General features: G+C 40.1%; 1 protein-coding gene across 2 annotated transcripts; it reads right to left on the reverse strand.

Moving 5' to 3' along the window:
* Nucleotides 1-7,632: 7,632 nt before the first annotated feature.
* Nucleotides 7,633-15,024, reverse strand: ikzf4 (IKAROS family zinc finger 4). 2 transcript variants are annotated; one of them, XM_023425292.2, is made up of 8 exons: nucleotides 14,525-15,024; nucleotides 12,832-12,886; nucleotides 12,626-12,733; nucleotides 12,224-12,526; nucleotides 11,945-12,112; nucleotides 11,047-11,199; nucleotides 10,771-10,902; nucleotides 7,633-10,425 (listed from the first exon to the last, which is right to left on the reverse strand). In XM_023425292.2, the coding sequence occupies exons 2-8, from the start codon at nucleotides 12,869-12,871 to the stop codon at nucleotides 9,617-9,619; spliced, it is 1,713 nt and encodes a 570-aa protein (XP_023281060.1). In that variant the 5' UTR covers nucleotides 12,872-12,886; nucleotides 14,525-15,024; the 3' UTR covers nucleotides 7,633-9,616. The 2 variants fall into 2 exon arrangements, with proteins under 2 accessions (XP_023281060.1, XP_023281059.1); XM_023425291.2 differs by having other exon boundaries at nucleotides 13,018-15,024.
* Between the last annotated feature and the right edge of the window lie 57 nt (nucleotides 15,025-15,081).

Genomic DNA, 15,081 nt, shown 5'->3' on the forward strand with positions numbered 1-15,081 from the left:
TTTGGCAGCCAAAGCCTGTAAAGAAGACATTTCTCTTGGCAACTGTTTTTTAAAGGCAGTGACACAGGGGACAGCCAACCACAGGAGCCACACATCTTCCAATCTACATGCATACTGAGAACTGCTTGCATAACAGAACCGCCCCAGTCTCCTCTCCTCTCTCTCAAAACACACACATTTTCTTTCTCTGTGTCCCACTCATACTAACACACACATGCGATACTGCTCCCACCCACCCTTGTCTCTCTGCAATATACTCACCCAAGCTTTGAGGGCTAATCACTTCCAGAGCCAGAGCTATCCTACAAACTGTGCCAGCAGCCTTTCAGTATGTTTTGCACCCTGAAAAGTTCCTTCTGGCGCCTAAATGAATACTGTGTGAATGTAAAATATGGCCTATATGGAGCTACACTGTAGAAGCTGCAAGTGCTGTGATTTATGTACAAACGTGTTTAATTTAGTGGCATTACATACTGCATGTTGTTGACATGGGCACTGTCCAAGGTGCAAAGTTAAATAGTGACAACTACTCTGTAAATGTCATTTGGGATGCTACAACTGTCACAAAATGCTGTAAGGGCACTAATCCCTCTGCTCTCTTGCAGAGGAGAATATTGAAAGATTAATTGCACCCTTAATGCACCTGAACGTGTCCTTAGTTGACACTCAGCTGCCACAAAATAAACACATTCTTTGTATAACTGAAATGACACAATAAGTGCATTAACTAGTATCACATGTATATTATATCCCATTCAGGGAACAGCTGCAGTGAGCAGCTTCTCTGAACAGCAAGCATGTGGGGAGACATCTTTGTTTTGCTTGGCTGCTAGTCATAAAGTTTTCTGACATCTGGATCATCTAAAAGACAAATGGGTGTGTTAGCTTGATAGAATAATTGTTCTGATTTTGATAGGCTACCAGCTAAACATTTTTCTAGCAGCCAGAGACTTTCCATCATAAATTATCTGGGATATAAACAAGCTTGTTTCATTATGGCTTGATTTGCTTTTTTGAAGACGAATGAATGATTTGGCTTATGAAAACCTGTGGGGTAGGGATTAGATATAAGCCAGGTGAATTGTAGACTGTTTTGTCCACACATTAGTCCAGATATAAATGTGTGCAAGTACTCACTTCTGTTTGCACTGCCAAGGTGTGGAGATTTTTGTTGAGAAGGTCTTCTGTCTTGTTTATAGTGGACTTCTGTCCCCTGAGACCCTTCCTTCTTTGTCTTCATCCTCAATGTTGTACAGCATTTGGCATGCTCCTCTGAGACCCTGGAAAAGAATGGTAAGGATAGTATATATTTATACCCATGGGGAAATTCGAACCTATGCTTGTTTTGACCTCCTCTAACTGAGTTACTCCAGAGGAAATGGTGCTCCAGGCAAACACACCTCCGTTAGCCATGCTGAGATTTTAACCTCAAAACCTTCTTGACTTTCTTGAGACAATATTGCTTACGAATAACCCACCTTTCCTCAGTCAACTCATTCAACTTGAAAACATTTCAGGTTTGAAAACAGATATCAAATGTGAGATTTCAGTTTCTCAAATTACAGCAGTCTGGCATCAGAGCCCTGATGTCAGCATTATGGAGTCTAGGATTACATGAAGAACTGGTGTTGTTTTAAAGGCGAAGGGTGGTGATAATACATATTGATTTGATTCATTTTATTTCTGTTTTGTATGAAGTTCATTGATAAATAAAAGCATGAAAGCACCCTCGCCTTACTTTTAGTGCCTAGCATTGTATCTGCCCTTGTGTGTTGGTCATTGTGTGATATTTCTACAACTGTGTAGTCATAGATCATTACTGATGTTGAATAGTGCTGCCTTAAGTCTGTACTTGAGGACGCCAATGCACATTTAACTAATAATGACAGTGTCATTGAGCAGCTCTGACTTAGAAGTGATAAAAGGCTGCCATCTAGTGGCATTAGCTTCAAATTACAATGTTTAAGTTGATTTGTTCAAACAAAACAAAATTACAATGCAATGCTTTAATCAACCAGTTACTTTTTGGGAAGGAATAACGAGTTTAGGTTAACAGTGTTTTAAACAGTGTCTAAACCGTTAGCTACAACCCTGATATAGATGACCAGAAAAGGCTTAACACAAACATTAGTCTACTTCAAATTACAAAGTTACGCTATTGAAAAGACTTTGGGGAAATTAAACAATCACGTTAACATTTACAGCTGCTGACTAAACCATTAGTAACAGTGCGGTAACCTGAGGCTTAGACTCACCTCCCGTCTGTCGGCAGGTAGCTAGCTGCAACCGTTTATATTAGCTGGGTATGCTAAGGTAAGTTAAGCTAGTCATGTTCACATATGTACCAGTATGCAAGTTTTAGCAGGTAACACAAACTGACTTTATAATGTCTGTAAGTTTGTTAACTAGTACCAGTTAGTTTAAAAATACTGTCACTCCGAGAATATAGGAGATTGATAAAACTTATGAAGGCCAGATGTTTTAACTTAAATAACTTACACGAAGTTAGCTAGCTATTGGAGGAGATGTGGTCCCCTACTTCGGATGTTGGCTGTGATTTAGTTTGTTGTTGAACAAGCACCAGAAAATAGAAGAAGAAAACGTGGTGCAAGGGGAAAAAGCTACAAATTAAAACTGAGATTGGCTGGTTTCACGGTTGACAACGGGATGTTTGTTGACGACCATGGAGACTAACGTAACGGCGGTAGGCATCGTGTTCAGGCTCTCCGCCTGGACACGGCACCTGCTCTGACCAGTGACCACCGTGTGCCAAGACTGTCCAAAACATCATCCTCATGAACATCAGCCACATGGTCGGTGCTGCCACCGTGTAGGACATGACTGAGGCCAGGTAAGAGTGAGTTGCTGCTTATCAGCTTATTGCAGACCTCAGTGGAAGACACAGTTAATATACAGCAAATGCCTTATTTGATTGATTTTTTTCAGTGAAAAGAAGTAAATTCAACCCCTTAATCATGCTGATGACAGTCACTAGGAACTCAAGTACTTGGCCAGTACTTGAGTTCCTAGTGACTGTCATCAGCAACATCTCTTCTTTGTTTGTTTCATTTGTTTTGTTAATTTTTGCACTCTACATTTTTACTCATCCATGCATTAGATTACATTACTGATTTTATTGATTCAACATGTCCTGTTCTGGTTTAATTTAAATAAGTTATTTAAATAAATTATTTCTGAGCCAGTTGGTGATAAAATGGGGGCTCGTCCGGCATCACCAAACCCATTCAGTAATGTTGTATGTTCGTTATATAATGGGGGTGTCCATTCATTAAGGCCTAGAACTTGGTTGAACATGGTTGACCTCTTTGTTTTGGTAAGTGGCATTGGTTAAATACACTCTTTATTGGGTTTGACATTCTGTTATGGGGAGAAATACACATGCTAGTTTGATGCTTTGTTAGAGGAGGGATTAGAGAGAGCTTTTTGTTTGTGGTGCTCAGTTTTGATCCAGTTTTGGTCATGTCAGTGGTTGGCATTTACTGTAGCCCTTGTTAGGAGTCTTTCCCCCTGGTAGGTTAATCATGTTCCACTTAAGGTATCATTTGAGTGGCTGTGAAAGTGAGTAGAGCTATATGCTCAGGTTCACATCTGTGGGGTGCTGGGGGTGGCTGCATAGTAGGTGCTTTCAAGTCCCACTGGTTTCTCCCGCTGGTACCTTCTTCCTGGTAGCTGCCTGAAAACAGGGGTTGAGTTAGTCAGTTTGTTCTGTTCTTGTTGGCGGGGGTTTTTTGACTCCATTGTTTTTGGCTACTTGGGTTTGTTTGTTCAACTGGATCATTGTGCAACTGGGTTTTTGTAAGTTTAAACTTACCATTGGTGATTTACACTGTCTTGTTTTTTGCTTAGGTGAAACATGGCCTATATGGTGGAGGATTGAGGAACTCTTAGAGTTGTGTACAAGAGACCCAATTTTGGAAGCTCAGGAAGCAAACATGGAGGTTGCCAGCCAGAAGTGGTTCACCTGGACTGTGGGCTGGGCAACCCTTTAAAAGCTTGCTGGCTCAGCCTGTCTCTCTCTCTCTCTCCCCTCAGCGACATCCCTTCTTTGTTTGTTTCATTTGTTTGGTTATTTTTGCACTCAACACTTTCACTCATCCATACATTATATGATTTTACTGATTCAACATGTTCAATTCTGGTTTAGTTATGTAACTAAGTTACTTAAGTTATTTTTGTTCTTTGGTTTTTAAGCATGTGGGCTTTTCTTCCCTCTTTATCAGAACTCTGAGCCAGTTTGTGACAGGGGTGGAAATATTCTGCTTTTAGGTTGTGTAGCAGCCAGTGACATTGCACAGACAGAGGGAAGAATGGATTCCATTAAATATCAGCAAAATGTGGATGTAAATGTCCTGCAATCAGCAAAAAACCTGAAACCTGGCTTCTACAACAGGACAATAACCAAAACAGACTCAAAAGCAACCAGGGGCTACTTCGAGAAACACACTGAAGCTTCTGGAACGGCCTGCACAGTCTCCTGACTTGAACATCATTTCAAATCTGTGGGTAGATCTTTAACATGCTGTGTGTGCAACACAGAACTAAAAATATCTCAGATGGTGATCTGCAGGAGGAGTGGGGGGAAATCCCTAAATAAACATCAGACAGTCTCTGCATTTTCCTTTTTTCATTTGCTGTGACATCTTCTCAAAGTGGGGGTTACCAAGTACTGACTTAGTTGGGTTCCCAAACCTTTTGATTTGTTTCTATTTTTTAAGTTCCTTGAATAAAAATTAGCATTGCATTAACATTGGAAACAGGGCTAATTTTTAATATCTGTTAGCTGCAAAGGTTGTATTTACTGTAGATGACAGACCACCTGAGAGTAAAATAAAATTCACCCTGTTCTGTGTTGGCTGTGGTACGTGGATGACACAGACACATTGTGAACTAGAATACTAGAGATACTAGAATTACCTCCTTGTGTTGTACGCCTCCACTCAGACCTGTTTCAGGTTACATCCCTGTTAATGCATGTTTTGACATGAACAGCTAATTGACTATAAAAAGTTGTATATGATTAATTTTCTGTTGATTGAATAATCAGTTAATTAAGTTATTTAATTTGTTTAGTTAGTAATTAATTGAATTGTTTCAACATTTATTAATTTATCACAAAGTCCTTTAATCAAAGTTATTATCATTATGTGGTAGTTGAGGCTCTGTGTTGATGTTTTAAGTGAAAATCTTTGTGATCCCAAACTAGAGATTATTCATGTCGTCATGTCCATGACTGCATTTTTTCCTTCTGGATAAGATTTCCAACAACATTGCTTTGGAAATCTGTTTGGCAAACAAGTTGAATTCTTGGATATCTGACCTGACCGTAACACTTGAATGCACCGCGTGGAAGGCTTTTCAAAGTTGTCCTTTTTTAACTTTTAATTGCAGCATCAAACAACAGTAATTTATTGTTCACTGTGATTACTGGGATGAAATAAATGGAAAGCTGTGGTTATATTGAAAATAGGAGAAAATGCATTCAAAAATACAATGCTTGGAAAACAGCCAGCTATAATGTATTATTGATGCGTGCGGGTAAACATGTAAAAAGCAAATACATCAGAGAATCAATTAGAACAGCGTATCTTCTGAAAGCTTCCTGTTGAACACAGGTGGTAGGCAATTCTTTGTAAATTCACATCTGCAAGTCAGCATATTCACACAGGGATTGTGAGCAGATTATTTCCTCAGAAGTGTAAAAGCTGCACATACCACAAGTATGCACGTTTCTCAAGTTGTCATGTTTGTCATTGACAGTCAGACTGAAAAAATGGTAAAGAGGCAGTGCATTGGGTGTGGACGATCATGTGGTGTTTTTGTGAGCTGTTGACATCAAGGCTGCAAATAAAAAAAGAAATAATAAAAAAAAAAATCTAGTCACAGTTGCACCTAGGCGTGGTTTTGAATTGCACATGCAGTCAAGGGTTACAAAACTGAATACCCGGTCTATCTAAATGAAAACACATCGTACGCCTTCTATTTAGTATGCAATGCTTTCTCCACTACATGTTTTTGGTTATCTTGCCTTCATCAGGGTGGTGATGGGTGCACTGAGGCTCACACTTGTCTGCAGCCTGCTTTGTGTGCAAGAAAGAATTCTCTATGTAGATAAATTTGACTTTATAAAGACAGGGATTTTTTGCTGCTCGTGGATAACCAACAGTAGTCATTCACTGTAGGATTAGAGTTTATATATGTACTTTTTGAATTGCACCTGGAATGTGTATGTAGGAGTAGCAGATTTCCCACAGATTTCCACTGCAGAGAGAAAAAAGGTCAACACTAACCTCAAACAGACAAAACAAAGGTCTGTCACACAGACCCAAAGGTCACATAAAAATGAAGTAGTCTAACTGTCAGATTAGCTCTACTCATTGTCAACACACACCCATTTCACATGTTATTCAGAAGGAATACACACCGTATTGCTAAAGTCTTAACATTCATTACAGTGCAAAAATGTTAAATATCTTTTAAGATAGTGATTCATTATGTTCTGTACATACAGTATATATAGCCTTTTTCTTTTTTATTGGAGATTTATGAATTACATTATGTGTTTTCTGTGACACTAATTTGAAAATTGCAATTTTCTTTATAAAAATGTAAAATGAAAATAGGGTGTGGAAATATGTCATCAACATTTCTTATCTTATGCATTAAAATTAAAATGTGAACATGGTGCTGAATGAGAGGGTCATTTATGGATGGCTCTAGTCTCAAGCTTGTCTGGTCTTTGGAGGGTGATTTTAGTATTTCTTCATATTTATAGTATGTTTAATATATTTATTATGTTTGATGTTCAAGCCTCTGTATGTTCTGTGCTACTTGGCTGTGAGACGGATTTCCACCAGAGGAAGTTTCCTGCACCTTAAAGCTGCATCTGTAAGTGGTCCTCACATACGATGCATTATTTAATCTTCCTATGCTGTAATCAGCCATTTGTTAGTTGAAATAGAATTATTAGGATTTAGGATGCTATGTAATCATAAAAACTTGTGTGTACATTATGAATCAAGGGGTTTCCAACTTTAGCAAACTCATCAATTGTTATTGTTGAGCCTAAATGTTAAAATTATTAAGCAGATACTTTAATTTCAGAATTTGTGCACATGTTGTTAAATCACACTAAGTAACAATTGAATATTTGCTCCACTTTTTTTATTTTTATGAATGTTTTTAGTCAAGCAGGTAGTAATGTAATATACGAAACAGACCTTTCTCCAAATAAGAAACTAAATTTCCCAGATTACAAGCAGGTACACAGATCCTGAATGTCAATTCTTTACATCCTAAAATCTAACATGGATGGACAGACATAGCTGTACAAATTCAAAATCTGATAAAATGGTGTTCCAATATTTTCTACTCAACTATAAATTGTTCTTTTAAATGCAGTTTATAAAGCACAGTTAAAGGAATATTGTCTAAACTATATCTGTAGGGAGTTTTTACCTGCAAAACCTGATGATGTAGAATTTTAGGATTTTTGTCTTTGTTAAATAAATTATTTCTCATCTCTAGCCACATTGTTACAGTTATTTTTACACAGTGTAAAACTGCTAATGTATTTTCAGTGGCTAAAAAGCAGAAATATGTGGATGCCATCACTTTTACAATAAACGTAACTTTATTGACAGTAAAAAGTTTTGAGAATATCGAGGGGCACGCATTTGTAACTGCAAGAACATCTTGGAAAGCAACATGACTTTTTGAAATAATGAGGCAGTTGTACATCTTTAACTTTGAGGTAAAGTGTTTTGTCATGTTACATCATTCACAAAATATTTTATAACATTGAAAGGTCCACACAAGGAGACAAAAACCCATGCCTCATTTTCACTTCTTCAAATTACTTCACATTTCAAAAATAACTCACAATTCAGGTAAAAGCAGAAAATGACAAGCACACATGCTATATTCCATTCACACACATTTCTCTACTTATCGAACCAAGTGCATTTTTAGATTACTTTTTTTTTCTCAAACAGTTTCAAGTACATTTTTGCCTGCGATTAAAGGAAATCAAGTTAAACTATGAAGCAGCAAACCCACGATAACAAGTAAGAATACTGAGTTTGGTCTCATTCATGTTCCCAATATTAACATTATCAGATAACTCACCATACTGTAGCAATAAGGTATTTGGGTGCTATAAAGAAGCAGGAGGTAACATTTCATGGACTTGAGGAATATGCTGGATAAGATTTGGAATATAGCTGATTAAATACACCAAGGCTGAAACAAACAACACTAAATAGATAATCACAAGTGATAACTGAACAGATCCAAACTGATTTGTTAATTAATCTTTAAATAATTCATTTGTTAATTCACTTACATTATGGAAATTGTTTAAAATCTCAGCCTCACCTGCTGAGAGCAAAACCACAAAAAACAATTTTAGTTGAACTGATATTAAAATCTTTGTCACACATTGCAGCAAACTTGAATGTAGACCACAGAACCAGTGCAATGCTGTGGGAATCTGTAGAAGGCCGGCTCCGTTAAAAATTCACTGGTGTTGCAAATTAGAGGATCAGTTATTGTGAGTATTATGCGATTTATCAGTGCAGTAGAACAATCACAGGAAAAGAAATCGTAAAGCCGTCAAGTGCGTCGGCAAAGATGTTCATATATAAGCAGGGAACCTAAAAGTGCAATCCTGTATAGGCATAGCACCCTGGGCCATCTCAGTCAGGCTCTTGCTGTACACTACATGGCTCATGGTCTGATCTGCACCAGTTTTCTACGGCTCACTTTAACATCCAAAAACCTATTTTACATCTGAGCCCTGAATGCCTCTTTCACCCTCAGGTGAATGTTTTTTAAGTTCACTTCCTTCATGATTTTGCTTTGTCCTGATAGTCTGCTCACTGTGCAGCTGTAAATATTCTCTCTTCTGAGGTGACTTCACACACTGTTTAACCATGCTGTAAACAATATGTATTCCTACAGCGGCATACTACTGTAGGAGTTAAGGCAATCCATTTCTGTGCTTCGTTTGTGACAAAAGCTCCTCCCAAACCCAGAGGCACAAAGCTCTCAGTGCATATGAAGCTTCCCTGACACCCTACACAGAATACCCTCCTCAACCAGATAAACAAAGGTCTTAGTGCATACTAAGCATACCAAATATAATTCTTTAAATGTACATGCCATGCTTTTCTTAAATGCCTGTGTGCATGACCTCTCAAAAGTGCTAACTATATCACTTAGGAAAAGATGGCTAGTTAAAATTTTTGAGCACCAGTCCCGTCCCGTTTCCCCTGCCCTCCAGTTTTTTGAGTTAAGAGGAAATCCCCCAAGAAGGCACTTTTGAAGCAAAACCAGTAGTTTTGCCAGATGACTTAATATGGGAGTGCAATCAATCATAGAATGTAATTTGCCTCCACTAAATTTTAAATGGTGAGGTGAAAAGATTCTTCACTTGCGACTGCTTTAGGTTCATAAATATTCTCACAATAAAACCACAAATCTTTTTTACTTACACTAGGGATTTAAAGCAACTGATCTGGTGCAGAACAAACGTGAGCCCACAACTTTAGAGAGCAGCAGTCACCTCCTATCCTCATCCAGCCACGAGACCCTCTCCTCAGCCCACCTGGTGCTCTCCACGGCTGATGTGAGACGAGAACTCGTAGCGGTCCTGGCTGAGGTGGCCACAGATGTTGCACTCGAACGATTGGCGGAAGCCGTGACAGCCCATGTGGATGGTGAACATGACATGGTCCAGGAATATGATGCGGCAGTGCCGGCAGTAGAAGGAGCGCACAGGCCTGCCATCCCTGTCTAATACCTGCACGGTCTCCCTGGAAGAAATGGGTGAGCTAGAGCTTCTCTTTACTGTGGTGGGGGGCACAGGACACGCTCTCTCCCACTCTGGGTCCAAGTCTTTGGCCTGGCTGGGGCTGGAAGTGGGATGGCTGCGGGGCAGTGCTGGGGTTTGGTAGTGGAGGTGATGATTGTTGGAGGTACTTGTTGGGGCTGTAGCCCTTGTGCTCTGCTCCTCTGCTGTGCTCTCTGTGTCTGTAGAGTCGGGACAGCCATTGGGCGAGGTGGTATGGCTATGGGCTGAGGGTTGGTCAACACGGCCCTCGCCCGCTTCCCTCCCAGCCAGCCCAAGAGACATCGCCGCCAGCCCACCTCCCCCATGGGCTCGGGGGCCCTGAGGAGTCACGTTGCTGTTGATGGAGCTCATAACTGATAGGAAGGCAGGATGAAGCTGAGACAGTGTAGACGATTCATGGTTCTCATTTTTACCCCTAGCACCGTGGAGCCGTGAACCAGCCAGCCCAGTGGAGTCCCCAGAAGGCTGAGAGCTCATGAGGTCCCCCTCCTTCTCAGAGCCAGAAGACAATTCATAAGGTGCTTCAGGTAGGTCAAGGTGCATGTGCTTTTCACCTATGAAAATGACATATAAGTGATGAACAATGATTAAGATCTTCTAGATCTTCTTTACTGACGTCATCTGCTCTATCTGGCCCAGTGTCATGCTGCAACATGAACCCAGTCTCTCCAAATTGGAAAAAGCATCTTGACATTTGGCTGACTTGCGCTGACAGCTGATAATATCAGACAAAGTTCTTATGGTGCCGGACCAGGTTCTTATTATTTATGACCTTTAACATTCCTTATTGAGCTGAAATATATCATTACAATATAATTGAATAAGTAAATATAAAAACAATTGAATATGCATGTATGTAAACTCTCTTTTTAAATTTGTACTATGGAAAAAAAACTCACCCAAAAACTTCTGTGGTGTCGTCCTCTTGCGTTTGGTGATACTAATAGCCAGTCTATCCGCAAACTGGATTTTTTCATTGGATGGCTGGAGCGCAGGTTTAGTAATTATCTCCATATTTACTGACTCTTCACCTGGAAACAGAAAGCGCCTAGTCATCAATATATAAAAGTAACTCATTATGTGCATAAATAAACTTGCTTTGTTCTGTATATTTGAATAGGAACTTATTGTCTGTAAAGGTTAGTGCACTCATGTTTGTGTGATGTGTTACCTACCCTGTGCTGTCTGTGTGTTGACTGCTGTCTGGTGGTCCAGGCTCTTCAGATAACTATGGCAGCGCTCTAGATGTTCCTCCAGTGTGCTCTGTTGTTTGTAGCTGCGACTGCAGTAGCTGCACTTAAAAGGTTTGCCCACCGTTGGAGAAGAGACTGAAATTCAAAGAAAAAATATTGATTTTTCCGAAGTGATTTCTTCCCACTAAGACAAAGGGCCAAACTTTCACCCTAGACATTAGATACTGTGTAAACTGTCTGACATAGTGTTCTTGTTTATTTATATGTTTATTGTTGTTTTTAAATAAAAAATAAAAAAAAAACTTATTATTGGCTATGTCTGAGAGAATGGATTTCCCCATTGATTTACAATTCCCGAAATTATTCTATGTTGCTCGCCAGTGACGACAGAAAAAACGCCTAACTCTTCACCGCAACGTACCATCTTAGTAAGCCGTCGGAAAGGCTGACGTCATTTCATTGTAATCCAGTTTACAAGAATCTTTTCTTCGAAAATGAACCACTAACCGTATGGAGATCCACCAAGACCGACTACCTAGACTGTATGCGAACACCTATTGAATGTGTGTTCACAAATTGAAAGCACCAACAGGATTTCCTGTTTTCATACAATGGTAAATGTCATTATACAGTAAATTCTTGTAAAGAGGACCCATTTCCTTTGAGTTTCACAGAACGGGGAAATGGACCATTCTAATGAATCCCCACTTCTACTGCTTACCTGTGTTCTACACATCATACCTTGTCACAATAAGGAATAACATTATTACGGAAAAACCAAGATCAATGACTGAATAAGTATAGTGATGAAAAATCTCTTCATGGAATATGTCTTTGTGTGTTAGCTCTGTGTTATTGCACATAAATCTCACTGAATTACCTGTATGTGTGCGCAGATGTCCAGCCAGGGCATCTCTCCGGCGACAGGCGTAGTTGCAAGTGGGACATTTGAAAGGTTTCTCTCCCGAATGCAACTTGATGTGACGCAGCAAGTTCCCCTTCTGGGTGAAGGAAGCCCCACACTGGTTACACTGGAACGGCCGCTCACCTGTTAACACATGGATGGACTGAGGATTTTAGAGGTAACTCATCTAAAGTATTTCATTTATTTATTTATTTAGTAATAATGCTTGGCATAAGCACCTCAGCTTGCTCTCACCTGTGTGGCTACGCTTGTGCACCATCAGCACGTTGGGCCCAATGCAGATCATTCCACAAACCTCACACTGGAGCTTCCCGTTAGGGAGGCGGATAGGTCCTGGTGAAGCAGAGTTTGGACTGGCCATCTCACTGTAAATGCTCCCTCTATCTCTTCCAGCTCCAGCGAACTCTGCGCTCCCTTCTTCCATGGGTTCCCCTCTGTCATCCCTCCTGCTATCGTCCCTCACAGCCTCTCTGTTCTCTGGCTGTGGAGCACCTGGTGACTCATCATCACTGCACAGCTCAACCTTGATGGAGTTTGCTGGATGAGGGAAAAACACATTTACTTTCGTACATAGTTTTAATGAAGAATTCTACACAGACCATGCGGTCACAATGAAACAAAGGAATGATAACTGACCACTAAGGGAGCGGTGCGGTGAGGACTGCTGACTGTTTGGAGATCTTGCTGTAGGGCCCTGCAGCGTGCCATAAAAATCCTGCTCCGTTGATGACTCTCCTCCATTACCTGAAACACAAATATGCCCATGCTATTAAAGTAAAAGTTAAAGTCTGGAGACCGTATACACAAATGTATAGTTGTTTTTCCTTCATATATAAACTTACCTTGTGCGTATGAGCGCCCATTGCAGTCATCAGCATTCATTCTTTCACCAGATTCCTACGGAAATATGATTTAAAAACAGATGGTAAATATTATTTTTCCCATTCATAATCATCTCTTAAAACGACGCTTTCCATTTTCCAAATCTTAGTTATATGAAAATGGCCTGTAACACCATCGATACTCACCATATAGAATATACTTAGCAGCTGTTTGTTGGCAGAAGAATAAGGCTTGGAAACTGACAGCTATATGCTTTCGGCTCAAAGTGTCAAAGAATAAGTTCACTGTAATAAACTAATCGAGTTGATTTAGGTTCTGCCCTGTTATTTCTGTATCATGTAGACTCTTCTGCACTGTGGCCAACAAATGAATGTGAGAGGCCCCACATTTATAGAGAGCCCATGGCCAAAAGTGCTGAAGGAGGAGCTAAAACAGGGGGTGGACAAAATAGCTGGAACACTTTACACTAAAAAGCAATTGGGTGCAACACCACCACAAACTCCACCTTTGGTTTGAAGCTTTGATGTAATCTCAACAAAATTCAGTATATGCTAAAACAATAAAATGACATGACATAAACATGACATGAAGTTAATACAATATTATACTATATACAGGTTTTAAAAAATCCAAGTTAGAAAGCTTTGTATAATGCATTACCCTCACCAAGGTGCATATGTTTATTTGAATAATCAATTGTGCAGTTTTCAGATCATTTATATTATTAATATGCATACATATATCAATATACATTATTAGCTTCACAAAACGTAGAATTTAATTTAATTTTATTGAGATTAACATTATAGTTTATATTTAAGTGCTGTAGTTTATTAAATTGTTGATTATTCCTTTTATTTTGTCCATCCCCGTGTGTCCGTGCCATAGGTAACATTTACTGTAGGATACACAGAACACTATTATTCCACAGTCGACAACAAAGTGAGGTGTAGACTACACTGGAGGTGCCGAGTTACAACGTCTTCAGACATATAATATGTTGATTTTATGTGATCAGCGCAGGTGATGCTTTATTTAACTTCCTGTTGAACATGATGTTGAGGAAAGAAAGAGTGAGAAGACCCAGATGTACACTGCTACACCTTTTGCTGAAATGGATGACAACAGTGGACAGAGGCGAATGTGGAGCGAGCAGAGGGGGCGGAGACAACACATCGCAGGGAAAATTAATATCCTCGCATTGGCCGCGCATGGGGAGCAACAGGCGCTGATGCAGCCGGGAGACGCGCCAGTCTCACCAGGGCATGGCGATTAAAAAAGGGACGCGCACCAGCGCCGACCCTTGCCTGACAATCCTCTCTGCCCGACATGGGCGTCTCTGCAGTGAAACATATGAATTTTCAAATAACTATCATGCTTCTCCATATATCCGTGGCTACTTGTTTTAGCAGCCTGGTGGATTTGGTCCGTTTTGACAGCAATATCAGATCATGAACGGGCGAGACAGCGGCGAGACACAACGGCAATTTGTTGCAGGAGTTGCCACTGTCCAAATTGTCCGCATGAACGCAGCTGTCATCCAACATCGGGCACGTCAAACTGGCCTGGGCTATACAATGTTTCTCCATGAGCCGTTGCTATGGCACCCGACCACACGACAAATGGCATTCACCCTACCAACTACTCAAAAACATGCCGTACTTCCAAATTAAAACCAATGGATGATCTTACCGAGTGCCGCGGTGAAGTCCACAAGCCTCTTCCTTACCTGGCGACCGATCGGTGTTTTCCTTTTTAATTGTCTGGATAGCTGTTTGTTTTCCCAGGCGACGACAGCATCTCCGGGATTTTTTTCTTTACCTGGGAATCCCAAACAACTTCCGGGCCCATGCTGGGATACAGACCGAATAATTGTACAACGGAGCTCTTGATTCAGTGATTGTCGAATGCATCGATGCATGTCAGCTCTGGGTGCAGGTGTCAAAAATGTGGTGAAATTGATGCCATTAGAATAAAAGGCGCAACAGAAGACTCTAGACTGCCGCGTGGCTATGAATATCTGTTTGGAGAAATACTCGCACACAAGCTGGTCAGGAAACTGCTAGACCTAGTAAAAATATTCTCAGAAAATTCAGCCACTTTTTGTGATAAAGTCCTCTTCCGGAAATGGTATTCGGGAATGGAGAGGGCGGGTAATTTTACAATTTCTCTTTCTCTTTGGCATCTGTCATTATGCCTTTATTAAATAATTATTACACCGTTTACCAATTCATTTTAGTATTTATGCT

This window comes from Seriola lalandi, unplaced genomic scaffold (assembly GCF_002814215.2).
Source record: "Seriola lalandi dorsalis isolate HSWRI2012SDOR001 ecotype SW California unplaced genomic scaffold, Sedor1 jcf7180002054767, whole genome shotgun sequence".
Classification (NCBI taxonomy): domain Eukaryota; kingdom Metazoa; phylum Chordata; class Actinopteri; order Carangiformes; family Carangidae; genus Seriola; species Seriola lalandi.

Excerpts from the sequence above, each read along its gene's own strand:
- ikzf4 (XM_023425291.2), bottom strand. Across the intron at positions 12,113-12,223 it reads GCACAAGCGTAGCCACACAG|GTGAGCGGCCGTTCCAGTGT; the intron begins GTGAGAGCAAGC and ends ATGTGTTAACAG. Across the intron at positions 10,903-11,046 it reads CAACACACAGACAGCACAGG|GTGAAGAGTCAGTAAATATG; the intron begins GTAGGTAACACA and ends TTCTGTTTCCAG.